This window comes from Erinaceus europaeus, chromosome X, assembly GCF_950295315.1.
Source record: "Erinaceus europaeus chromosome X, mEriEur2.1, whole genome shotgun sequence".
In the NCBI taxonomy this organism is placed as follows: Eukaryota; Metazoa; Chordata; class Mammalia; order Eulipotyphla; family Erinaceidae; genus Erinaceus; species Erinaceus europaeus.
This window is the reverse complement of record NC_080185.1, coordinates 75,931,257-75,958,303: the sequence shown is the minus strand read 5'-3', so window position 1 is coordinate 75,958,303 and position 27,047 is coordinate 75,931,257. Positions and strand designations below refer to the sequence as shown.

Below are 27,047 nucleotides of genomic sequence, written 5' to 3'. Positions count from 1 at the left end.
AATTAATTTAAATTTCTTTTTTAACCAGAGCACTGCTCAGCTCTGGCTTATGGTGGTGCGGGGTATTGAACCTGGGGCTTTGGAGACTCAGGCATGAGAGTCTGTTTGCATAACCATTATGCTATCTACCTCTGCCCCCACTAGTAATATTTCAAGCCCTCAGTTACCATAGATGAACAGTAGCTACTGTATTGAGAAGAGATTTGGAACATTTTTCTTACTGATGAAGACTTGATTGCACAGTACAGGTCTATATCGCTGTATTCCCACATTAAGTTGGTGCCAGCTGGGGTACTCTGGATTCCTGAATATATATTATTTAATTAGTGGGACTTAACCTCCTACACCTATCGGTTGAGTTTTCTGACCCTTGATTAACCAATTACAGTGCTAGTTAAGAATTATTTTAAAATGGTGATTACTTGTCTAAGGAAGACATAATCATCTTTATTTAGAGGCTTATAATGGCAATAATGACACCTGTTCAATCTCTGCAAATCAGAGGAACAATAATGGTGTTTAGACTCCTGGTTTCCATGGTTACCATGGAAATGAGGTTGCTCCTTACAATTCTGTGCACTCACACAAGCTAAGGTATCAATCTCCTTTCCTTTCTCCAGCCCCTTTCTAAAATCGTAACTATAGTGATACCTATTTCATTTGTATTTCAGGAGTAGAAATGGACAGTAGGAGAAGCTACTGGAAATCTGATTAAATATAGGGCGTTAGGCAAGTTCTAATGAAGTGAAAAAGAAATATGGCGGGGCTCCCCCCCCCCCAAGGAAAAGGCTAGGTCTACAACAGAATACAATGACATTGTTTCTCTTGTTTCTTGCACAGGCGCAGTGCAGGGATTTTTAGGACACGCCTACGCGCGGATTTTCTTCTTTCCACTCTCTTTTTCCTCCCTCTTCTTCCCCCCTCCCTCACTTGTTCTTTCAGTGTTTCCGTTAATAAGATTATGTCGCTCCTTCTGATCCTCCACATCTCCCTCCCACCCCTTTATCCTCCTCCTTCTGCCTGGCCGTTTCTACAGGATGGCAAGCCGCACATGCGCATTAGGAACAAAACGTTCCTCTTTGTCCCCCATCTGCCGTTCACACGAACTCAAATCTTTCTCATTCGGTAGCCAATGGGGTTGGCGAAATGGCGGAAAAATTATTCGACCTCTGGTCATAAACCTTGATAGGCAGGTCAGATAACCAATCAGTGACGCGGCTTGGTACCCCTAGGGAGGTACCGAGCTCCGTCGTCTCGTTTCCGGCGGTCGCGCGCTCTTTTCTCGGGACGGTAGAGGCCGTGTAGCGTCGCCGTTACTCAGAGGAGAGAACAGTCATCGGAGGGTGAGTTTTGGGGCGACTTGGCTCACGTTTGCGAGGGTAGTAGGGATTTTGCGACAACCGGTGATGGAGGAGACACGAACTCGACTCGATTTGGAAGGAGATCGGCCGTTTATTCCACGACCCCTTGAGGCCTTGTCCCCGCCGCCTCCGCAGCCCACCCGCGGGGGCCCATCGCTCTCAACTTGCCTCTCCTTCCGCCTTAACTTGGCCCTGCTTTCCTTTGCCGCCCTGTTTCTTTGTGCGACTCTTGCTTTCTATCTCAACCGCAGTTCCCCGGCTCTTGAGCCGCCCTGGGCCTGAGGCTATGGAGGATCTATTATCCTGGAGTCGCGACTTGTCTGGAAGTCGCGGCTGGAGGAGCCGCTTTATCAGATGCTATCTCTTAGCCTCTCTAGACCACAGGGAATGGGAAACGGGTCCCCTTCCTGTGGATGTTTCTTTGTCATAACTCTTAGATGGGAAGTTCATCTCGTCCAGACCCTGCCGTTTTCCTAGCCAGATTCCTGTATGCGCACCCCCCCACACACCCTTTTTATAGTTGCCTAAACTGCCCAACCTCCTTCATAAAATCCCTTTTGATTTAAACCAAAACCTAATTTTACGAGTTCCCTGTGGGATATTTCCACTTCGAGGAACTATTGTCGTAAACTCACCTCTTTGTGTTCAAAGAAGTCCAGGCTAGAGAGAACTGGAATATAGTTTGGTATCTTCACCTGAAGTTGAGATCTGTGTGAAGGAGTGGAGGGTGGGTTGCCAGGTAAAGTACTCAACAATGAGTTCCACATAAGCAAGAAATTAGCTATTACTAAATATTGCGTGGGACTTACAAGTTTTTTAAAAGCCCCCCTTTTTTTTAATCTGAAAAACCCAGTTTAACTATTGTGTTTGTATTTGATAAATCTGGCAGTTCTACTTGTGTGACACTACATTTATAATGTGTCTTTGTCCAACTTAACTACTTAGTAAATGAAAGGTCTTGAGAAACTAAGAAAAAGACCTTAGCTGTTAGAGCATTTCAGGCAGTCATCTGGGTCTGGTATTTTAAACACTTACTCTCTTAGCTTCTTTTAGAGAGTTGATTCATTTCTAAAAGTTAAGGTTTCAGATGGTCTGAGTATTTGGTCCCGTCCCTAGGTAACATTGTCGTACCCAGTGATCCCGATTTTTATATAAGCCAACTGGGAAATAGCTCAACTGACAGAGCTCTGGACTCCTGCTTGAGAATTCCTGTGCGATCCCCAGCACTGTGTACTGTAGTGGCACTCTGGCTTTTATTTTTCTCCTGAAATAAATAAGACGAGTAGTTTAGAAAATTACTTTTATCAGGGCTAATTTTTAGTACAGATAAGTAGACAAATCCTTGCTGCTGATCTTTTGTGCTTTGTTCTTCTTCGAGGTGCAGTGGTTAGAAGGCAGTGAATTTATTGCTCTGAAGATTTTTACACTTATTTCCAAGTTATATTTTTGGTCATCAGAAACAGGTGAGAAGAACAAGGCCTTTTTGAGTACTTGCTAAGCTTTTAAGGTGATTTAAGCAGTATTCCAAAGTTTCTATTAATACCTGCTTGAGGACAGAAGGGGGGGGGGACTGGAGAGACAGCATAATGGTTATGCAAGAAGAATTTCATACCTGAGGCTCTAGGATCCCAGGTTCAATCTCCCCAGCACCACCATAAATCAGAGCTGAGCAGTGCTGTGGTTAAAAATAATAACAATAATAAAATGGAAGAATAAGATTAGTGGAATAGGACAGAGGGTAGATAGCATAATGGTTATGCAAACAGACTCTCATGCCTGAGGCTCCAAAGTCCCAGGTTCAGTCCCCCACACCACAAGCCAGAGCTGAACAGTGCTCTGGTTAAAAAAAAAAAAAAAAAGATTAGTGGAATAAAGACAACTATTCAAAAACACAAAGATAGATAATTTGATAACAGTGATTTTTTTTTCTAGAATCCAGAAAAAGAATGTAGTTGATGACTTACCTAACTAGAACATACAATATATAGAAATAAGGGTAGTGGTAGCCATCCAGAATACATGGCTGCTGTGTACATGATATCATTTAGTCATATAATTATAACAAGCCCTGTGAGATAGTGTTACTCTCTTACATGTGAGGAGACAGGCTCACAAGTTAACTTTACCAGAGCACTGCTCATATCTGGTATTAGGGATTGAACCTGGGCCCTCAGTGCCTCAGGCATAAAAGTTGTTTATTTTTAATGAAAGAGCTAGAGAGGAAGAGACCAAAACATTGCTCAGCTCTGGTTTATGGTGTGCTGGGAACCTGAACCTGGAACCTAACAACCTCAAGCATGAAAAGTTTCTTAATGATAATTACACTGTCTTCCCCAGCTCAGCAGACCTCAGAGTTCTACTGTTTTCCATTACACTTAAGTGGACTTGGATGAGCAAAGTGTTCTCTAGACATCAGTTTTTTTTTAATATAATTTTCTTAAAGATTTTATTAATGATAAAGACAGGAGAGAAAGAACCAGACATCACTCTGGTATGTGTACTGCTGGGGATTGAACTCACACTTGAGAGTCCAATGCTTTATCCACTGTGCCACCTCCCAGATCACTAAATTTTTTGTTATATTTATTTATTGGATAGAGATAGCAGGAAATCAAGAGAGATGGGGGTGATAGAGTGGGAGAGGCACCTGCAACACTTTTATCTTGCATAGCTTTCCCCCATAAGTGGGGACTGGGGGCTCAAACTTGGGTCCTTGCACATTGTAATACGTGTGCTCAACCAGTTGTACTACCACCCAGCCCCCATCAGTTAGTTTTCTTATCCAGAATAGTTGTCAGTGCTAAGTCTTTGGAAAGTGCCTGACAAAATGCCTCTACTTCTCAGGCTGCCAGACTACACTGTATCTTTTTTTTTTTAATCTAAGAATAGCCAATCTTGAAGTAATCGTAAATGTTGGAGACCATTCTGTCACTTTAGTCTCAGGGAGGTAGGCAGGCCATTTCTGCAGTGATGTAAAAAGAAAAAAAAACCTTTGAAATGTAGTTTAGATAAGTTTTATTACTATTTTGAACATATAAGGACTTCTATTAAACACATAAATATAGTTGTGTACTCCTGAATGAGAGGTAGGATAATGAGAAAAAAGGTTCTGTGGATTTTAGCCAAAGGTGAATTAGAAATAACCATAGGGGCAGAGTGGTGGTGCACCTGGTTGAGCACATGTTACAGTGTGTAGGGACCCAGGTTCGAGCCTCCAGCCCCCACCTACAGGGGATAAGCTTCATAAGTGGTGAAGCAGGGCTGCAGGTGTCTCTCTCCTTTCTCCCTTCCTCTCAGTTTCTGGCTGTCTCTATTCAAATAAATAAAGTTAATTTAAAAAAAGAAGAAATAACCATGGAGATAGTTTGTTCTGTTTATTTGATAGACAAATTGAGAGGGAAAGGGAAGATAGGGAGGGAGACACCTGCAGCACTGCTTCACTGTTTGCAAAGGTTCCCCCCCCACACACACACAGGTGGGGGACTGGCTTTAACCCTGCTGGTTAACACTGTAACCAGCCAGACCACCACCTGACCCCTAGTTTGTTTCTTCTCTGGGTCACATTTGGGTCAGGGAAAGGGAGAGAAGTTGGATACCTGGTTCCTTGATCTGATTCTGATGCCTCCTTTACTCCATCCTCAGTTGTTGTTCAGGGAGACTTGAAATTTTTTTCCTGTTTTCCTTGCCAGGGCTTCACTATTCCCACCTGACCTTTACAGATAGAGGAAGAGAGGGAAAGATACCACAGTACCTTCTAGTGCAGGGAGGGCCAAACTCAAACTTGGGTGTCTTCCCAGGTGAGTTTTGTCCTGCCAGCCCAAATTCTGTATTTTCTTTAACATGGATTTATGTTGTGACATTCCAGGATACCACTCCTGTATATGCAGTGCTGGAGATCTATTTTAAGGCCTCATAAAATGCAAATCCTGTGCTCTACATGCTGAACCACCTCCTGGGCAGTTTTTTCACCAGTGAACTGCTTAGCTCTAGCTTATGATGGTGGGGGGGGTTGAACCTTGGAGTCCAGTGGCGTGAGAGTCCTTGCATAACCATTATGCTATCTTCCCCCACCTTGACAGTTACCTATTTCATAAAAAAAAGAGAAAAGCCAAAACATTACTCTGGTCTGTGTTGTGCCAGGAATTGAACTTAGGACCTCAATGTCTGCAAGCCCAGTGCTCTGCTTTTCCCCAGGAGGTGGGGACCGGTGACTGGGGACTTGAACTTTAGTCCTTGCATATGAATGCTATACTGGGTGTACCACCTTAGCTGCTGCTGCTTCCCCCCCTTTAAATGTTTGTTTGAGAGGGAAGAGACCAGAGTACTATTGAGTCTGGCATGAAATGCTAAGAATTGAACCTGATCTGGGGTATGGAGTTAGTGCTCTTTTTTTTTTTTAGATTTTATTTATTTATTCATGAGAAAGACAGGAGGAGAGAAAGAACCAGACGTCACTCTAGTACATGTGCTGCCAGGGAAACACTGGACTCTTGAGCATGAAGTCTCGAGTTCAGTCCCTGGCTTCTCTAAGTTTCAGTTTATCACGAAGCTACCACAGCAATTTGTAGCTTTTTAAAATTTTTTTTTAAAAGACCATATTTATTTACTAATGAGAAACAGAAAGAACCTGACATCACTCTGATACATGTGCTGCCCGGGATTGAACTCAGGAACTCATGCTTGAGAGTCCGATGCTTTATCCACTGCACCATCTCCTAGACCACATTTTATTTATTTTTTAATTTTTATTAAAACTTTGTGGGGAGGCCGGGTGGTGGCACTCCTAGTTGAGCGCACATGTTACAATGCACAAAGACGCAGGTTCGAGTCCCCAGTCCCCACTTAGAAGGGGAAAGCTTCACAAGTGGTGAAGCAGTGCAGCAGGTATCTATTTGTCACCCTCTCTATCCCTTCCCTCTCGATTTCTGACTGTCTATCCATAAATAAAGATAATAAAAAAAATTTTAAAAACTTTGGGATTTTTTTTTTTTTTTGTGAAAAAGTAGTGTTCTATGGTAAAAGTCATCTATTGTAAAGAATTTACCCTATGGGAATAATTAGATATAAACAAGAAGGCATTTACTCTAATATTCTAATTAAGGGAAAGCTGGAGACATTCATAAATGTTTTGTATTAGTGAGTAGTTTTGTGAGTTTTATGTAGCCATTAAAATTGGGGGTGCTGGGTACACTTGTATTGCCAGCATGGTTTGAGCCTTGACACCACATGGGATCAGCACCTCTTTGTCTGAATTAAAAAGAACAGGCAGGTTGGCCTGGGATTCCTTTTTTTTTTTTTAAGATTTATTTTATTTATTTATGAGAAGTGATAGGAGAAAGAGCCAGAATTCACTCTGGTACATGTGCTGCTGGGGATTGAACTCAGGACCTCATGCTTGAGAGTCCAATGCCTTAGCCACTGTGCCACCTCCCGGACCATTGGCCTGGGACTCCTACTTGCAAAATGAATTGTGTTGCCATGATAGAGATGAGGAAAAACTAACTATATAGTGGTAGATTGTGGTTAATTGAAATGATGTATATTTTGGAAGAACATAAAAATTGGTGGAGGGATATTAACTCAGATGTGATCAAAGATTTATGTGAACAGGGAATTTGGAGGGGCCAAGGTGGTACATCTGGTTAGTTGCACACCACAGTGTGGAAGAGCCAGGTTCAAAGCCCCTTGGTGCCCACCTGCAGGGTGAAGTAGAGCTGCAGGTGTCTCTGTCTCCCTCCCCTTCCTCTCAATTTTTCTGTCTCTACCGAGTAATAAATAAAATTAAAGGAAAGAAAAATCTTGAAAGAAAAGAAGGGGATTATAAGATCGCTAATGCAGTAAAGCATACATTGTACTGTGCTTGAGGGACCCAAGTTTTGAGTCCCCAGCCACCACATGGGGGGGTCACCATGCAAAGGGAAGCTTCATGAGTGATGAAACGCTGTGGTGCCTCCTCATCTGAACAAGAGTTAAAAAACCCAAGTGTCTCAACATGAAGGATGTTGATGAATACTGAGTTAATAGTTTAGGAGATTTAGTAGTAGGATAACTATTCTTGCAATAAAGTAGAAAAAGGTCACAAAATAGTTCATGTACTATCCCATAGCAATTACATACAAATAACATAAGTCAGTAATTGAAGGGCATACCAAAATGACAAAAGTGACTTCAGTTGGAGATATTTGAATACTTATTTTTGTCCTAAGGATGCATTTTGCAATAAGTGTCTTATTGTCAAGGAACAGAAGATTGATAAAATGATCTAAATGAGGAAGTTAAAGTTTTCAGCCTAAATTGTCAATTTTCCATTGAGGCCTGCTTCACAGTTCTATGTAAAATTGCAGTCCTGTAAAGTTATTAAGGAAACAGTTTTGGGAAAGAAGGGGAGTGGATAAAGGATTCTATTGGTGGGACACAGGAACTTTTGTGGATGTGAATTATATACATATGTGTGTATAACTACTAAAAGTGTATAGTACTGTAAACCAATGTTAATAGAAATTTAGGTTGTTGCACACACTTTACAATTAAAATAAATTTGTTTTGTGGGCTTATCTGGTAGAGTGTAAGTCCCTGGCCCTCATCTACAGGGGGCAAAGCTTCACAAACAGAAACAGTGTTGCTGGTGTCCTTTCTTTGTATTTGATAGAAACAGCCAGAAATTGAGAGGAAAATGGATGGCAGAGAGGGGGAGAGTCACCTGCAGCACAACTTCACCATTCGTGAAGCTTTTCCTCTGCAGGTAGAGACTGGGGTACTCAAACCTGGGTCCTTGTACACTAACGTGTGCTCAATCAGGTGTGCCACCACCCGGCCTGCTCTTCTCTATCACAAAATAAGAGGGCCTGGAACAGTGGTGTCATGCAGGTGCTGGGCCCCTACAGTAACCCAGGTGGCATTTTTTCTGTTATTTTGGATCAAGCAGTAGCTCACCTAGTAGTGGATGCTTTATTATGTATAACCTTGATTTGAGACTTCAGCCACCACTTGCTACCAGTGGAACAGCATACAAAGGGAAGCTTATTGGGGCCAAGTGGTGCTGTGGTCTTTCTGTCTTGAGGCTCTATCTTGGAAAAGAAAAAGTTGACTGGGAGTGATGGAATCTTGCAGAAGCAAAGACACGTTAAAAATTACTTCTTTTTAAAAATGTTTTATTTATTTTTGAGAGAGATGCAGAGAGAGAAACACCAGAGCACTGCTCAGCTCTGGTTTATGGTGGTGCAGGGGATTGAACCTGGAATTTTTGGAGCTTCAGGCATGAGAGTCTGTTTGCATAACCATTATGCTATCTTCCCTGCCCTCACATGAACTGGTTTTATGTGAGAGAAGCCAGAGCATATATTCAGTATTTGTAGAGGCTGGTATCATACCAGAAGTCTCAAGCTTACACAAGTCCTACTCTCTGCCAGTTGAGCTATTCCCATAGTCACTTTTGGAAGGAAAAAAAAACCCTCCGGTTCTCTCTATTAAATGAAAAAGAATTGCTTTCCTCTTAAAGGACCTAACATTTCTTAGGACTCTTTTTAAATTATTTATTTATTTATTTGATAGTCAGGAATCGAGGGAAGGGGGAGATAGGGAGACATCTGCAGCCCTGCTTCACCTGAAGGTGGGGACGAGGGCTTGAATCCGGGTCCTTGCTCACTGTCACGTGTGCTTAAAACCAGGTGTGTTTTTTTCTTTTTTCTTTTTTGCCTTGGTTTATCGCTAGGGCTCTGTGCCAGCACTAGGAATCCACTGCTCCTGGAGGCCATTTTTTTTCCATTTTATTGGACAGGACAGAGAGAAATAGAGGAGGGAAAGACAGACACCTGCAGACCTGCTTCACCGCCTGTGAAACAACCCACCTGTAGGTTGGGAGCCGGGGGCTCGAACCAGGATCCTTATGCCGGTCCTTGTGCTTGGTGCCATGTTTGTGCAACCCACTGCACTACCACCCGACTCCCTTTCTTTCTTTTTTTTTTAAGATTTTATTTATTTATTAATGAGAAAGATAGGAGAGAGAAAGAACCAGACATCACTCTGGCACATACGCTACCTGAGATTGAACTCAGGACCTCATGCTTGAGAGTCCAAAGCTTTATCACTGCGCCACCTCCTGGACCACTCTCCTTTCTTATGACCTTTTTTAAATGCTGTATTATGTTTGATAATACAGAGAAATTGAGAGAGGGTAGATAGCGAGGCAGGGAGAAACACCTGCAGCACTGCTTCACTGCTCATGAAATTTCCCCTCTGTAGATGGGTCCTTGGGCATGGCACTGTGCACTCAAATGAGTGTACCAGCACCTAACGTTTGCATAAAAAAGAGGAAGAGGATTCACATGCTTTTTTTTAAATGCATTTATTTACAAAATGATAACACTGACAAGACCATAGGATAAGGGGTACAATTCCCACCATCAGAGTTCCGTAACCCATCCCCTCCCCTGATAGCTTTCCTATTCTTTAACCCCATGGGAGTATGGGATGATCCCACTCAAAACTTTTTTTTTTTAAACCAAAGTGCTGCACAGCTCTGCCTTATGGAGGTACGGGGATTGAACATGTGATTTCAGATTTCAGAGCCACAGGCACAAAAGTCTTTTATATAACCATTATTCTACCCCTTAACCCCCAACTTCCCTTTTTATAGTAAGAAACATGACCCTAATTTGAAATATTAAAGTGATTTTTACTGTTTCGTTACAATAAAGGCCATCACAGTGAATATTTTGTGGAATGATTTTTTTTTTGTTTTGTTTTGTTTTATGCCAGCACTCTAATCCACTGCTCCTAGTGGACTTTTTTTTTCTTTTCATTAGATAAGACAAATTGAGAGGGGAGGGCCAGAGGGAGAAACATATCTGTGGACCTTCACTGCTCAGGAAGCGTCCTCCCTGCAGGTGGGGAGTGGGGGCTTGAACCTGGGTTCTTGTGCATAGCATAGTACTATGTGCACTTAACCAGGTGTACCACCCATCCAGCTCCCTAGTTTTTAAGAACTTAAAATTTTAAATTGTGTTGGCTGGGGGTAGATAGCATAATTGTTATATAAAGAGAGTCTCCTGCCTGAGGCTCCAAAGTCCCAGGTTCAATCCCCTTCACCACCCATAAGCCAGAGCTGAGCAGTGCTCTGGTTAAAAAAGATAAGAAACAAACAAAAAAAAGAATTGAAGATAAAGTTTCAGTAGTAGAGCTTTTTTTTTTTTTTTTCCACCAGCTCCGCTCTGGCTTATGGTGGTGTGGAGAATTGAACCTGAGACTTAGGAGCCTCAGGCATGAGTTTCTTTGCATAACCATTATGCTATCTACCCCCACTCAGTAGTACAACTCTTTTTAAAAAAATTTTTTTTTTATTATTGGGGAATTAATGTTTTACACTCAACAGTAAGTACAATAGTTTCTACATGCATAACATTCCCCAGTTTCCCATATAACAGTACAACCCCCGCTAGGTCCTCTGAATCCTACTTGGACCTGTAAAGTTCTTATACATGTGAAGTATGTCTATTCTAAATACCTATCTAAAGTCAATTGTTATCAAGCCTTTGCCGCATTTTCTTTGTCCAAAGACCTTGTTTTCTCTATTTTAAAGGAATCGTGAATACTGGAGAAATGACTCAGCGGGTAGAAACGTGCATGCCTGGGGTTCCAGGTTCAGTCACTGACCTTCTCTGTTCTCACATGAAATTAGTAAAAATAAATCTTGACTTTATTTAGGGTTCCAGGTTCAGTCACTGACCTTCTCTGTTCTCACATGAAATTAGTAAAAATAAATCTTGACTTTATTTAAGATAGAGAAGAAAGAAATAAAGAGGGAAGGCTGAGGGAGGGGGCGGCCTGCAGAATTCCTTCGAGACTCCTGGAGCTTGGCCCCCTGAAGGTGGCGACCAGGGGCTTTAACCTGGCTCCCTTAAATTTTGTTTTCTTAACCTACTGTAAAAGAGGATAAAATTATTTCTCAAGGTAGTCTTATAAATATATGAAACTACAAGTTGTGGGAGTCGGGCGGTTGCGCAGCGGGTTATGCGCCACAGCAAAGCGCAAGGACCTGCGGGAGGGTCCCGGTTCGGGCCCCCGGCTCCCCACCTGCAGAGGAATCGCTTCACAGGTGGTGAAGCAGGTCTGCAGGTGTCTGTCTTTCTCTCCCCCTCTCTGTCTTCCCCTCCTCTCTCCATTTCTCTCTATCCTATCTAACAATGACGACATCAATAACAACAACAGTAATAACTACAACAATAAAACAATAAGGGCAACAAAAGGGAATAAATAAATATTAAAAATTTTTTTTTTTAGAAAGAAAATACAAGTTGTTACTGGCATGCACTAAGCACTCAGATATTTTTATTAACCATGACTGAAAGACAAAACTACCAAATCGATATAAGCAGCAAATACAAAAAGATGAACATACTTTTTTTACAATTTTTTTCTTTTTTATATTTATTTACTCCCTTTTATTGCCCTTGTTCTTCTATTGTTATCGTTATTGTTATTTATGTTGTTGTTGTTGGAGAACATACTTTTTAAAAATTTATAAAAAGAATACACTGACAAAAACCATAGGATAAGAGGGGTACAACTCCACACAATTCCCACTACCAGAACTCCGTATCCCATCCCCTCCCCTGATAGCTTTCCTATTTATCCCTCTGGGAATAAGAAGAACATACTTTATCTGAACAAACACAGATCAATGAAGACTCAGTGATGGGTGTGGTGGCTTACACACACACACTTTAGCAAGTGTGAAACTGCCCCTGATAACTTTGTAAACCACTAAAATCACTAAATTTAAAAAAATGTAGGGGTGGGGTGATAGTACAGAAGTCATACAAAATATTTAACTGCCTGAGGCTCTGAGGTCTCAGCTTCTATTCCAGGCACCAACATAAGCCAGAGCTGAGCAGTACTGTGGTTAAAATTAAAAAAACAAAAACCAAAAAACTCTCATCTTTGGGGAAAGGATTTAAGATTGTGTTTGAAGAATTTAGTTGAAGAAGGTAGATTATCTAGATTAGTTAGGAATTTTCCATTATAGTGGTCCAGAAGGTGGCATAGTAGATAATGTGTTGGATTCTGAGCCATGAGGTCCCAAGTTTGATCTCTGGCATTGCAAGTGCCAGAATGATACTCTGGATCTCTCCTCCTTTCCCCAATAAATAGAAACTTTTTTTTTTTTTTAAAGTGGTCCGGAAGTTGGCACATGTACCAGAGTAATGTCTGGTTCTTTATCTCCTCCTATCTTATTAATTAAAAAGTCTTTAAAAAAAAGAATTTTCAGGAGCCTGGTAATGTCAAACCCAGTTAAGTACAAATATTATAATGTGCAGGGACCGGGTTACAAGCCTCCAGTCCCCACCTACAGGGGGGAAGCTTCACAAAAGATGAAAGCTATAGGTTTGTGTGTCTCTGTCTCCCCCTTCCTTCTATATCTCTAATAAAAAATAATAATGTAAACAATTCCATTTTAATATATATTAACTTAATCAGCGCTCATCTCTGGCTTATGTTGGTATCTGCTACTGAACCTGGGACTTCAAGTGTGAAAGTTTTTTTTGTGTGTAATCGTGCTATTCTGTTATTAATTTCTTCTTACTGATTTAATAGTGGGTTATAAAACTTGAATTTTCATGGGCATGGTTTTTTGTGTGTGAGAGAGCCATCACACTGTTGTTAATATGCATGTATATTTTGTCATTACTGAGTTACTGCTCTGCTGTCTTTTTCAGAAGTGACTGTTCATCTTTTTATATTTGTTGCTTATACTAGGTAATAATTTGTCTTTCCATTTTAATTAAAGCTATTTTGAGTTTACTACAAGTCTGTTGAACCTGTGTTTTCCCATATTAATATGTGTAAAGTCATTTTGAGAGGTGTTTTTATTATCCTCTTTTAGGTTAATAAAAATTGATTTAGGTTAAATCAACATGAGATTAATGTACTAATGAACAGCTAGTAAATATTAAGACCTAAGTAAAACTTTGTGGCTCATACTTTTTCCATTGCTCTTTCCACAGTATCTACAATAGGCTAGAACTACAAGATGGCAAAGAATAATTCTTACCCTTGTGGTAAATCTGTCAATCATTACGTCCTTTTAAAAGATTTATTTTACCTATTAAATATGAGGACGAATTTCACATGAGACAACAGAGAGAGAAGCCTGAACATCACTCAGTACATGTGGTACTGGGTGATCCAATTGGGAACATCAGGCGTGAAAGTCTAATGGTCTGCCAATTGAACCATTTCCCCAGCCTCATCATTACGTTTTTTTAACCAGTGACTCAGCTCTGGTTTATGGTGGTGCAGGGAATTGAACCTAGGACTTCAGAGTCTCAGACATGAGAGTCTCCTTGCATAACCACTGTGCTATCTACCCCCACCTTCATTATCTCTTTTTAATATGCTTTTATTACAGGGCAGGAGAGTAGCATAATGATTTGTACAAAAAGACTTTCATGTCTATGGCTCCAGTGTCCCAGCTTCAATTCCCACCACCACCATAAACCAGAGCTGATCAGTGCTCTGATTAAAAAGAAGGAAAATAATCTTCTTCTAGCGTTTGCCCTTCTTCCGTAGCCAGTTAATGGCTTTGAAAGTGACTGGGATCCATGTGGATTCAGTCGGCAAGGAAGGATCGTCAGTTTCCCCAATGAATGGGTACTCACGGGATGCACCACGGGAAGGTCGATCCGATGCATCCCAAGGAAAATAATGATAGTTTTTATTAAGACAGGACCAGTTTTTAGGGGGGAATTTATTAGGCAAAGTACTTACCTAGTAATGTATAAATTGTTGGGCTAGAAGTTACCTTAGGCCATTCTAGTATAAGCTGTACTTGGGTATTTCCTACTGGTTTTTAAACATTTATTTTTTATTTGTTTAATTTTTTATTATCTTTATTTTTTGGCTAGAGACCGTCAGAAATTGAGAGGGAAGGGGAGAGAGTGAGAGACAGAGACACCTGCAGCACTGCTTCACCACTTGTGAAGCTTTCTCCCCTACAGGAGGGGACTGGGGGCTCGAACCTGGGTCCTTGCTCATTGTAATATGTGCACTCAACCAGGTATGCCACCACCCGGCCCCTTATTTTTTATTTTTTAAATTTATTTATTGGACAGATACAGCCAGAAACCGAGAGGGAAGGGGGAGAATGAGAGGGAGTGAGACAGAGAGACACCCGCAGCCCTGCTTCACCACTTGCAGAGCTTTCCTTCTGCAGGTGGGGACGGGGGCTCGAACGCAGGTCTTTGTGCACTGTAAGCTGTGCACTTAACCAAGTGCGCCACCACCAGGCACCTCATTTTTTATTTATTTAAATTATCTTTTACTTTATTTTTAAAGATTTTATTTATTTATTAATGAGAAACATAGGAGAGAGAAAGAACCAGGCATCACTCTGGTACATGTGCTGCCGGGGATTGAACTCAGGAACCTCATGCTTGAGAGTCCAGTACACTGCGCCACCTCCCGGACCACTATATTATTTTATTTTATTTATTATTATTATTTTTTAAAATAATTATTTATTCCCTTTTTGTTGTCCTTGTTTTATTGCTGTAGTTATTGATGTCGTCATTGTTGGACAGGACAGAGAGAAATGGAGAGAGGAAGGGAAGTCAGAGAGGGAGAGAAAGATAGACACCTGCAGACCTGCTTCACCACTTGTGAAACGACCCCCCCTGCAGTGGGGAACCGGGGCTCGAACTGGGACCCTTCCGCTGGTCCTTCCACTTTGTGCCACATCTGCTTAACCCACTGCACTACCGCCCGATTCCCCATTTACCTTTTTTTTTTTTAAATTATTTATTTATTTTCCCTTTTGTTGCCCTTGTTTTTATTGTTGTATTTATTATTGTTGCCATCGTTGTTAGGTAGGACAGAGAGAAATGGAGAGAGGAGGGGAAGACGGGGAGAGAAAGATAGACACCTGCAGACCTACTTCACCGCTTGTGAAGCAACTCCCCTACAGGTGGGGAGCTGGGGGCTGGAACTGGGATCCTTACTCAGGTCCTTGGCGTTTTGCGCCACATGGGCTTAACCCGCTGCGCTACCGCCGGACTCCCTCCCCATTTACTTTTATTGTAGCTATTCATTCATTACTTTTATGGTAGCTAGGGCATCATTGCTCCAGGGTGACATTTTTCCCAGATAAAGAGACATGGAGGGTGGTGTGTTAAATAGCATGGTTATGCAAAGAAACTCTTAATTCCCGAAGCTTCAAAATCCTGGGTTCAATCCATTCCTTGTACCACTTTTTTTTTTTTACCAGTGCTTTAAAAAAAAAAAAGTGGGGCATATGTGGATAGGGAATGAAGCAGAAATACCACAGTACCTGGTTTATTTATGGGGGAGGGATAGAGAACAAGTATCACTCTGGCACATGCTGATAGGTAGAACTCTGAACCTCGTATTTTAGAGTCCAACATTTTATTCATTGTACTACCTCCTGGTCTGCCTTAACAGCATTCTTACATCAGTGTATTTGACACTTGACATTTTCTCTTAGGGTGTAAAAATGCAGAGCAATAAAACATTTAACTTGGAGAAACAAAATCATACTCCAAGGAAGCATCATCAGCATCACCACCACCAGCAGCAACAACAGCAGCAACCGCCACCTCCACCAATACCTGCAAATGGTCAACAAGCCAGCAGCCAAAGTGAGTGTATACTGGGTAATGGCATAGAAATAAGAGTCCTCTTGGGAGTGACTTCCTAGTTTTTAGATTAGTCTCTTGGGATTATAAAGCAGTAGGCCTTTGTCACACACCTTTGTTCATTTTACCATTTACTTAAAAATCCTTTAAAAGATTAATATGAAAGGAGAGAGTCAGAGGGTCACTCTGGCAGATATGATGCAGGGGATTGAACACATGCATTTATTTAATCTAGCCACTGTACCACCTCCTGGGCTACTGTTTACCTCTTAATACTGAATGGGGAGAGATATTTTTGAAAACCAAGGAGCTGAAATGTAGAATAGCAGTTGAGTATAAGTTGCTCTGCATACACATTCTGTGGCTAAAAGATTACTGTTTTAATCCCATAACCCCCAAACCTGAGTGAATATGAACTGCTGTCTTCTGAAAATTGGTTAGAAATTAGGAAAATGGAGTCAACTGTGTTTTAAATTTTAAAATCTGATTTCTTCTGACTTAGATCTCTTTGTCAAGCGTGGCTCTTGACCATGATAGAGCTGTGTACTCCCAGAACTCCATGTACTGCTTTCATATTTTAAAATAAATCTACCTGTTACTCATGAGAGAGTGAATTTCACGTGAGACAGAGAAGCCAGAGCACCACTCTGAGCTGAGATCAGACTGGAAAACTTAGACATGTACATATAGTATAGTGCTCTACCAGTTGTTGTATTTCCTAAGCTGTTAATTTTACATTTTACTAATAAATAATGGATAAGTTTTATTGGAAGAACAATATTTTCAGCATTATAGCGATACATTTTTCCTAATCTAGTAGTCACATAAGTCTCTTTGAATTGAATCTTGCAGATGAAGGCTTGACTATTGACCTGAAGAATTTTAGGAAACCAGGAGAGAAGACCTTCACTCAACGCAGCCGACTCTTTGTAGGCAACCTTCCTCCTGACATCACTGAGGAGGAGATGCGGAAACTGTTTGAGAAATATGGGAAGGCAGGCGAAGTCTTCATTCATAAGGATAAAGGCTTTGGCTTTATCCGCTTGGTGAGCAACTGGGCAAAGGTGGGAAGGTCAGGGAGTGATGAATGTGGAATTTATTTATATGCCTTTGGACCTTTGTACACGTATAGTTTCAGGACTCCCAGACTGACTTTGTATTAAGTATATGGGGGGAGACATTTCTGGGTGTTACCTTTATAAATGAGGGATCTAGTGTGCTAGGAAGATTACTATCCATTTCACTTCAGACTAGGCAAGTCATTTTTCTCTGGGCTATTGACTCCTCCTCTTTAGTAGTTCCTTCAGGGTTTCTGTAGGTATTGAGGGGCATTCGTGACTTTTTAGACTTGTGTACAATGTGCTACAATTAAAATAATTCTGGTTGTTAGGGTATGCTTCAGGCTGATCATTGTCAATATGCTTTATTTATTTTACCACTTGGGAGAATAAACTAAGTATTCTAGGGAGAATAACCAGTGACCATTGGAGTGGTATTCTAGCTTTTAAGTTGCGTTATTATAAGGACATCAGCAGTTAAAAACACAACTCATCCAGTTATATTCATGCTTTAAAATTTTAAAAATTTTATTTATTTATTGGACAGAGAAAAATCATGGGGGAAAGAGAGAGAGGCCCTGTAGCATTGTTGCTTTTTTTTTTTTTTTTCACCAGAGCACTACTCAGCTCTGGCTTAATGGTGGTGTGGGGAGAATTGAACCTGGGACTTTGGAGCCTCCGGCATGAGAGTCTCTGCATAACCATTATGCTATCTCCCCACGCCCACATTGCTTCTCTGCTCAGGGCATTTTCCCTTTGCAGGTAAGGGTGGTGGTGGTGGGGGGGACCTGAACTCCAGTACTTGGACATTGTTATAGGTCCATATACTCTTTCTGTACTTGTTACCAAGGTTTCTGGAGACATTTCTGGAGCATACTAAGCTATGCTACGTTAGACTTGTTGATGACACTGCAGGTTATCTTTGTCAAACAGATTGTTTTTGTTACCAGAGGGTTGTTCATCTCTGACTTGTGTTAGTCCTAGGGATTGAGCCTAGACGTCCAGTACCTCTGGCACACCAATAATGCTGTCTTCCCAGCCCATAACAAAAAGTCCAACTTTATGTCCTAGGAAACACGAACCCTAGCGGAGATTGCCAAAGTGGAACTGGACAACATGCCACTTCGTGGAAAGCAGCTTCGTGTGCGCTTTGCTTGTCATAGTGCATCCCTTACGGTTCGAAACCTTCCTCAGTATGTGTCCAATGAACTGCTGGAGGAAGCCTTTTCTGTATTTGGCCAGGTGGAGAGGGCTGTAGTCATTGTGGATGATCGAGGAAGACCCTCAGGGAAAGGTATTGTTGAATTCTCAGGGAAACCAGCTGCTCGCAAAGCTCTGGATAGATGCAGTGAAGGATCCTTCCTGCTAACCACGTAAGTGAGGGGTCATTGTAACACACAGACTTTAGACTATTCTTTCTGTGGTCTGGGGAATTTGCCTCTAGGAACCTGTTCTTCTGTTCATGTAGAGATTATGTTATTCTAACTTAAGCTCTATAGATACTCTTTAGACTGGACATAAATAGTCTATTTGCCTACTTTGGACATTCTTTTAAAGCCTAGATTCAGAGATCTGAAAACTTTAACTCCATCCTTACTATAACTCCAGATTCGACATAAAGCCTTTAAAAGGATTTAGAAACTTGGAGCTTGGTTGAAAATAATCCTCCCATAACTTTACTTGTACATCTCTGACTTGTGATGGGTTGGCTATGAAAAGGGTAGATCTAGAAAGGATTCCCAGTATAGCTTATAATTTTGATTAAGTCTTGAGTTTCCATTTTCAGGTTTCCAAGGCCTGTGACTGTGGAACCTATGGACCAGCTGGATGATGAAGAGGGACTTCCAGAGAAGCTGGTTATAAAGAACCAGCAGTTTCACAAGTATGTTATCATCACAGAATCCTTAAGCCTGTGCTTAAGGAAACCTGTAAAGGAATGTGAAAGAAGCAGATAGTTACTGAATTGTATTAGCTGGCATCTTGGCTTAGCTGAGGAAATCTCGAACAAGTTAGTAACCCAGGAACTTTATCTATAGGGAACGAGAGCAGCCACCAAGATTTGCACAGCCTGGCTCCTTTGAGTATGAGTATGCTATGCGCTGGAAGGCACTCATTGAGATGGAGAAGCAGCAGCAGGACCAAGTGGACCGCAATATCAAGGAAGCTCGTGAGAAGCTAGAGATGGAGATGGAGGCTGCTCGCCATGAGCACCAGGTCATGCTCATGAGGCAGGGTTAGTATAGATCTGAACTTCAAGCTGAGTCTCAATAACTTTTTTTTTCTTCATCTCCAGGGTTATCATCAGGGCTCGGTGCTGCACTACCAATCCACTACTCCTGGAGCCTATTTTTTTCCCTTTTGTTGCTATTATTATTGTTACTGGATAGGACAGAGAGAAATCAGAGAGGAGGAGAAGACAGGGTGTGTGGGGGGGAAGATAGACACCTGCAGACCATTTCACTGACTGTGAAGTAACCCTCCTGCAGGTAGGGAGCTGGGGGCTCGAACCAGGATCCTTAAGTAGTCCTTGCGCTTTGCGTCATGTATGCTTAACCCACTATGTCACCACCTGGTGCCCCAATAACTTTGTTCACTTCTCCAGGCTAACTTATTTCCCCAGTAGAGAGGCGTAAAGAAAAACAAGGAAAGTAACCAGAGTTCTGAAGCTTCCTCCAGTGCAGTGAGGATCTTTGTTTCATGTTTAGAATCTGTATATCTCTGGTTGGGGGTATAGCATAATGGTTATGCAAAGAAACTTTCATGCCTGAGGCTCTCAAGTCCCAGGTTCAATCACCCACACCGCCATAAGCCAGAGCTGAGCAGTGCTCTGGTAAAAAAAAAAAAAAAAAAAAAAGAATCTATATCTCCTATGACTACTTAGGGGTGATACATATGCCTCCTTTCTGGGTCTTTAGTTTTTTGTTTGTTTTTGTTTTACCAAAGCATGGCTCAACTCTGGCTTATGGTGATACTAGGGATTGCACCTGAGACCCTGGAGCCTCAGGCAGGAGAGTCTCTTTCTTTGTATAACCATTATGCTATCTCCCCCCACCTGCTGCTTTCTGGATCTTTATGGAGAATTTTACATGTGTGAATAGAGTGAAGAGCGCTCTTAATCACTCTGTTTTTCTAGATTTGATGAGACGTCAAGAAGAGCTTAGGAGGATGGAAGAGCTGCATAATCAAGAAGTGCAAAAACGAAAGCAACTGGAGTTGAGGTAATTTGAAGATATATTTATTCCATGTTAGAAAAAGTCTATGCAAGGCAGTGGTGCACACATTACAATGCGCAAGGACCCAGTTTCAAGCCCCCAGTCCCCACCTGCAGGGGGAAAGCTTTGCAAGTGGTGAAGCAGTGTCGCCGGTGTCTCTCTGTTTCTCTCCTTCTCTATCCCCTCTCCCTTCTTGATTTCTGGCTGTCTCTAGCCAATAAATAAATAAAGATGATAAAAAATTTTTAAAAAAAGAAAGTGCATGCAAAGGAAACCAGAGTGCTGCTCTGGTATTTGCAGTGCCAGAGCTTGAACCAGGAACTTCAGGCACATGAGTCCAATGCTCTGCCTATTGATCTATCACCCCGTCCCCCTGAAGTTAAGGTAATTCTTAAACCAATGTTCTCTGACAACTTTATACAAGCAAAAGACACTCTTCCTTTCTACCACCATTTCTCTTCATGCCTCCAAGGTTATCACTGGGGCTCAGGGCTGGCACCATGAATCCACTGTTCCTGAAGGCCATTTTTTACTAGATAGGACACAGAGATTGAGAAGAGGAGGAGAGAAAGACACTTGCAGACCTGCTTCACTGCTTGTGAAGCACCACCCCTTTTTTTTTCTTATAACCACCGTTATGATATCTGTGGCCCCTTGCCTAATGCTATTTGTTGGTTTGTTTTCGACACCAGAATTATCATTGGGGTTTGGTGCCTCCACCACTACTGGTAGCCTTTTTCTTTTAGGATGTGAGAGAGAGAAGAGAGACGCTACCTCTTACGAAACACACCCCCCCCTTTTTTTTAAGTTTTTTTTTTATTCCCTTTTGTTGCCCTTGTTTTATTGTTGTAGTTATTATTGATGTTGTTGTTGGATAGGACAGAGAGAAATGGAGACAGGAGGGGAAGACAGAGGGGGAGAGAAAGACAGACACCTGCAGACCTGCTTCACCGCCTGTGAAGGGACCTGCCTGCAGGTGGGGAGCTGGGGGCTCGAACCGGGATCCTGACGCCGGTCCTTGTGCTTAGCGCCACCTGCGCTTAACCTGCTGCGCTACAGCCCAAATCCCACCTCCCACCCCCCTTTTTTACAGCTACTTTAATATGGTGGCTCAGGGCCTTGTGCCCAGATCCTTGTACATGGTAGTATATGTGCACTCTGCCTTTATGCATTGGTAAACATGCTAGCAGATGGGAGTTGGGCAGTAGCGCAGCGGGTTAAGCGCATATGGCACGAAGCACAAGGACCGGCTCAAGGATCCCGGTTTGAGCCCCCGGCTCCCCACCTGCAGGGGAGTCACTTCACAGGTGATGAAGCAGGTCTACAGGTATCTATCTTTTCTCCTCTCTCCATTTCTCTCTGTCCTATCCACCAACGACTACAGCAATAAAAAGGCAACAAAAAGGAATAAATAAATACTTAAAAATAAGCAAACATGCTAGCAGATATTTGGTTGTTTCTGAAGTTCTCCCTTAGGGTAAGAGATATTTTAGCTACCCATGATTTTAGGAGTTACCTGAGGCTACATTATTAAAGAGAAAGCAGCGGGGCTGGATGGAGGCGTACCTGGTTGAGCATATATGTTACGATGTGCAAGGAGCCGGAGTTCAAGCCCCTGGTCCCCATCTGCAGAGGGAAAGCTTCACAAGCAGTGAAGCAGGGCTGCAGCTGTTTCTCTTACTCTTTACCTCCCTTTCTCCTATGATTTCTGGCTGTCCCTCCAATACATAGTAAATAAAAATTAAAAAAAAAATTAGAGAAATCTGAGTACTAGTCTCATAAAGCTTTGGATAAAGAAAAACACACACACACACCCCTAAGCTGCTTTAGAACCAAGTACATTTAACAGCTGTAACTTCTAGTTGACTCTTAACTTATTTGCTTAGTCCCTTCTTAAGATAACCATTTTGGGGATTCAGGCAGTAGTGCAGTGGATCAAGCACACATGATGCAAAGCACAGGGATCTAGATTCGAGCCCCCGGCTCCCCACCTACAGTGGAGGGTCGCTTCACAAGTGGTGAAGCAAGTCTGCAGGTTTCTTATGTTTCTCTCCCCCTCTCTGTCTTCCCCTCCTTGCTCCATTTCTCTTGTACCATCCAAGAACAATGGCATCAATAACAATAATAACTACAACAATGATGAAAAGGAAAATGAAATATTTTTAAAAGATAGCCATTTTATTACATTAATGGTTTTTGTTTATTAGCTTCGCTCTGGCTTATGGTGATGCTTGGGAATTGAACTTGGGACCTTTGGTTCATTAGGCAAGATACCTTAATTATTGGAATGCTTCTGCTTACTCTGGTGACTGACTCTGTAGGCAGGAGGAGGAACGCAGGCGACGTGAAGAAGAGATGCGGCGACAGCAAGAAGAAATGATGAGGCGACAGCAGGAAGGATTCAAGGGAACCTTCCCTGATGCGGTATATCTCCCATGTGTCCTTAATGTAATTGACCAGTCACGACATAACAAATCCATCATGAATTTTCCACTAGTTCTGTAAAATGTACCAAGCCATGACCAATTTTCCCATTCTGTGAAACTATGGAAAGGAATCATGGGAAGGAAAGGTAAGATTTGAAGGCATACTCTTGCCTTAAAATCAACTTAGAATAAAAAGCTGGTGCCAGTGTGTACTGTTTACTCTTTAACTGCAGGAAGAGACATGCCCAGCCATTTAGCAGTTTTGACCAGATCTCTGCTGTCCTCAGTTGATATAGAGGTTGGAGTCATAGAAGAAATCAAATATTCCCATTCCTTTCGCCTTTCTTTATGTTCCTTTTTAAATTAGTTTCCCCCCTTCAAATTTACTTTTATCTTCAAATTTACTTTTTTATGCTTCAAATTTACTTTTATCTAGAGAGGAAAGGTAAGCACTGAAGCATCTTTCAATATAGCAGGGTTTGGGTTTGAACCTGGGTCACAGACTGGGCATGGCAGCTCACTGTCCAAGTGAACCAGCAGCTATAACCTTGAACTCATTGTACAACTATCAAGGGACTGCTTAACTTGGATTTAGTGCACATGCTATTGCTATCTATTTCTCTCCCTGTCTTGGGTTTTATTTATTTATTTTTGATAGGACAGAGAAATTGAGAGGGAACCTTATGGGGTGGGTGGGTGGTGGATAGCAGGACAGACAGACTGCTTCACCACTAGTGAAGCTTCCCTCTTGCAGTTGTGTGGACTAGGAGCGTGAACCTATGTACTGTATAGGGTGTGCCACTGCCAAACTCCTATTCTGAGTGTTCCTATACTTTTCAGAGAGAACAGGAAATACGGATGGGCCAGATGGCTATGGGAGGTAAGAACCCAGAAATTTATGGCTCTAATGTTCTTTATTGGGCTCATTTCTGGTGAACTATATAGCTTCTGCCTAGTCCTGATTTTGGGGGTTTGGCTGAGAGTATCTTTGGGGATTAGTGGTAACCTTCCTTGCTACAGAAGTAAATGAATTGTTTTCCTTTGTCACAAAGACATTATCTCCAGTATTGACGATTATTTTGTTTTAGGTGCTATGGGCATAAACAACAGAGGTGCCATGCCCCCTGCTCCTGTGCCAGCTGGTACCGCAGCTCCTCCAGGACCTGCCACTATGATGCCAGATGGAACCTTAGGACTGGTAATTGATTGCAGGGCCATTCATTAATTCTTTTTTTTTAATTTTTCTTTTTCTTTTTTTGTTGCCCTTATTTTTATCATTGTTGTGGTTATTATTATTATTGATGTTGATGTTGCCAGATAAGACAGAGAGAAATGGAGAAAGGAGGGAAAGAAAGATGGACACCTGCAGACCTGCTTCATCACTTGTGAAGTGACTCCTCTGCTGGGAGCTGGGGGCTCAAACTGGGATCTTTGCGCCACCTGCGCTTAACCTGCTGTGTTACCACCTGACTCCCACCTTTTTTTTTTTTAGATTTTATTTGTTTATGCGAAAGATAGGAGAGAGAGAACCAGACATCACTCTGGTACATGTGCTGCTGGGGATTGAACTTGAGGCCTCGTGTTGGAGAATCCAATGCTTTATCCACTTCGCCACCTCCTAGACCATAGGACTTTACCTTTAAATATATATATATATATATATATATGTAATTTTTATTTATTTATTATTGGATAGAGACAGAAATTGAAAGGTGGAGATAAAGAGGGACCTGCTGCTCTGTTTCACTACTTGTGAAGCTTTCCCCTGCCAGTGGGGACCAAGGGATTGAACCTCGGTCCTTGCATACTATAATATGTGGGCTTAACTAAATGTACCACCATTTGGCCCCCAAAAGGACTTTGCCTTTATATTCCCTGGATTCATAATGATTTTCCTAGATTCCATTCTCTAGGACTGTTGTTATGTGCCATTGAGATTTTTATTTGAATCTTGAGCAATCTCAGTCTCAAACTATACTTTATCTAGGAGTTAATGACAAATGTCTGTCTGACTGGCCAGTTATGTTGGTTAATTGTTATCCAGAGTGAACAGGTTCTTTTTTAGAGGTAAGGAAATGAAGGTTGGACATTATCATCAAAGTTAGAGAAGAAAGAGCCAGTTGATAGCATATCCTGTAGAGGACACATGTTAACAGGGATCCTTGTTTGTGTTCCCAGTCCCTACCTGCAGGGAGGAAACTTTTAAGTGGTGAAGTAGGGCTGTGGGTGTCTCTCTCCCTATCACTCCCTTCCTTCTTGATGACTGTTTCTATCCAGTAAATAAACTACACATTTTTTAAAATTAGAGGGGAGGGGAGGGCAAGGTTGTGGTGCAGTGGGTTAAGCGCATAAGGACCAGTGTAAGGCCTGCTGGTTTGAGTCCCCCACGCCTCACCTACAGGGGAGTCTCTTCATAGGTGGTAAAGCAGGTCTGCAGGTCTCTTTTTCTCACCCTCTCTGTCTTCCCCTCCTCTCTCTTGACTTCTCTGCTCTATCCAACAATAGTGATAACAATAACAGCAAGGGCAATAAAAATGGCCTCCAGGAGCAGTGGGTTCATAATTATCACTGAACCCCAGTGATAACCCTGGATGCAAAAAAAAAAAAAAAAAAAAAAAGATTAGAAGAGGATCCAAAGAAATTTTTTTGAATATTTTATTTATTTATTCCCTTTTGTTGCCCTTGTTGTTTTATTGTTGTAGTTATTATTGTTGTTGTCGTCGTTGTTGGATAGGACAGAGAGAAACGGAGAGAGGAGGGGAAGACAGAGGGGGAGAGAAAGATAGACACCTGCAGACCTGCTTCACCGCCTGTGAAGCGACTCCCCTGCAGGTGGGGAGCCGGGGTTCGAACCGGGATCCTTATGCCGTTCCTTGTGCTTTGCGCCATCTGCGCTTAACCTGCTGCGCTACAGCCCAACTCCCGATCCAAAGAAATTTTGTGATTTGTACAATCCTCAGTTCATTTTAGTTCTAACACCAAACTGTTAACTGGATAGACATAATGTTACTAAAGAGTGGTGGCCTGTTCTTGTCCGCATACTTAGTGTTTGGGGAAAAAACTCAAATGGAAATATAGTCTGGATAACAAAAGTAAAAGGTTGATGCTTCTGTAATTCATGTGACCATTGCTTTCAGAGATATCTAGTAGAGTTCTAAACAGGCTTAGCTACCTTATATTAGTCAAATAATTGGATGAACATGACTCATAAAGGAGGGGTTACAATACAGGTGGATGGGAAGTTTAGGTCATAAGCTCTGTTGTAACATTGTTCTTTTTTCCCCTCCCTAAGACTCCACCAACAACTGAACGCTTTGGCCAAGCTGCTGCAATGGAAGGAATTGGAGCAATTGGTGGAACACCACCTGCATTTAATCGTCCAGCTCCTGGGGCTGAATTTGCTCCAAACAAACGCCGCCGATACTAATAAAATTGCATTGTCTATTATTCCCAAAACCCTTAAAAGAAGGACCCCTTTTGGACTAGCCAGAATTCTTCCCTGGAAAAGAGTTAGGGATTCCTCCCAATAGTTAGGTTCTCTTTCCTGCCTGTGCTACCCTTGGGGTATATGCTGGAGGCAGAGGGCAAGGGAGGGGTGATAATCAAGAAGTCAGTTAATGTGTGGTATGTTGCTTCATTGATTATGTGTGGTACATTCCTAAAATCTCGTGGTTATTGAGTTAGGGCATAAGCCATGGCAAAATGAATCCAGTTAGAGCCCCATTGATCTTGATCATTCCATCTTTTGCCCATCTTTTATTTGCTTATTCCTTATATACACTTCAACCCCCAAATCACTGCCGCATATACCACAAAAAACAAGCATCCCCCAGTGACCTTAGCCCCATTGCTCCATTCCTTCACTCCCTGGTTGGTATTTAGGCAGATGTCCACAGAGGTCACAGACAGCATACATATATAATTGTTATGTTATCCCATATATTACCCCTTCTTGTTCTCTTAGAGATTTTCATTTTAGTATATCTTTAAAAAAAATATTGTGTTAAATTGCCTCCATCTTTTTCATGGGTGAGGACAACCCAGGAATGATCCTTTTGTGTTACGATGTTGCTGTTCACAGCTTTTCTTGATAGGGCTAGTACAATCTTGTGAGAAGGGTTGCTGTATGCTGAAGATCACAGACAGTAGCTCTTAGCCTGGCCTATCTTAGGTAGTTATGCTGTGCATTTTTTATTGGTGTATCATGTCTGATTTGTCCATATCTTTGGAGTTTTTCTGAGATGATGGAGCAGAAATGCAGCATCAACTTATTAAAATACATTTTAAGCCTTTTAATTTTTCTGTGCTATTTTTGAATGGGAATGGGGGAGGGAAAGTCCTG

General features: G+C 41.8%; 1 protein-coding gene across 4 annotated transcripts; it reads left to right on the top strand.

Moving 5' to 3' along the window:
- The first annotated feature begins 1,186 nt into the window (after positions 1 to 1,186).
- Positions 1,187 to 27,001, top strand: NONO (non-POU domain containing octamer binding). Of its 4 annotated transcripts, none has more exons than XM_060183323.1 (12): positions 1,285 to 1,343; positions 2,746 to 2,824; positions 15,859 to 16,012; positions 16,862 to 17,055; positions 18,139 to 18,440; positions 18,854 to 18,949; positions 19,104 to 19,300; positions 20,201 to 20,285; positions 22,601 to 22,727; positions 23,546 to 23,585; positions 23,794 to 23,903; positions 25,998 to 27,001. In XM_060183323.1, the coding sequence occupies exons 3-12, from the start codon at positions 15,868 to 15,870 to the stop codon at positions 26,130 to 26,132; spliced, it is 1,431 nt and encodes a 476-aa protein (XP_060039306.1). In that variant the 5' UTR covers positions 1,285 to 1,343; positions 2,746 to 2,824; positions 15,859 to 15,867; the 3' UTR covers positions 26,133 to 27,001. The 4 variants fall into 4 exon arrangements, with proteins under 4 accessions (XP_016049297.1, XP_060039306.1, XP_060039304.1 ...); XM_060183321.1 differs by lacking the exon at positions 2,746 to 2,824 and adding an exon at positions 8,011 to 8,103 and having other exon boundaries at positions 1,297 to 1,343; XM_060183322.1 differs by lacking the exon at positions 2,746 to 2,824 and adding an exon at positions 8,011 to 8,103 and having other exon boundaries at positions 1,299 to 1,343; positions 22,601 to 22,703.
- The last annotated feature ends 46 nt before the right edge of the window (positions 27,002 to 27,047 follow it).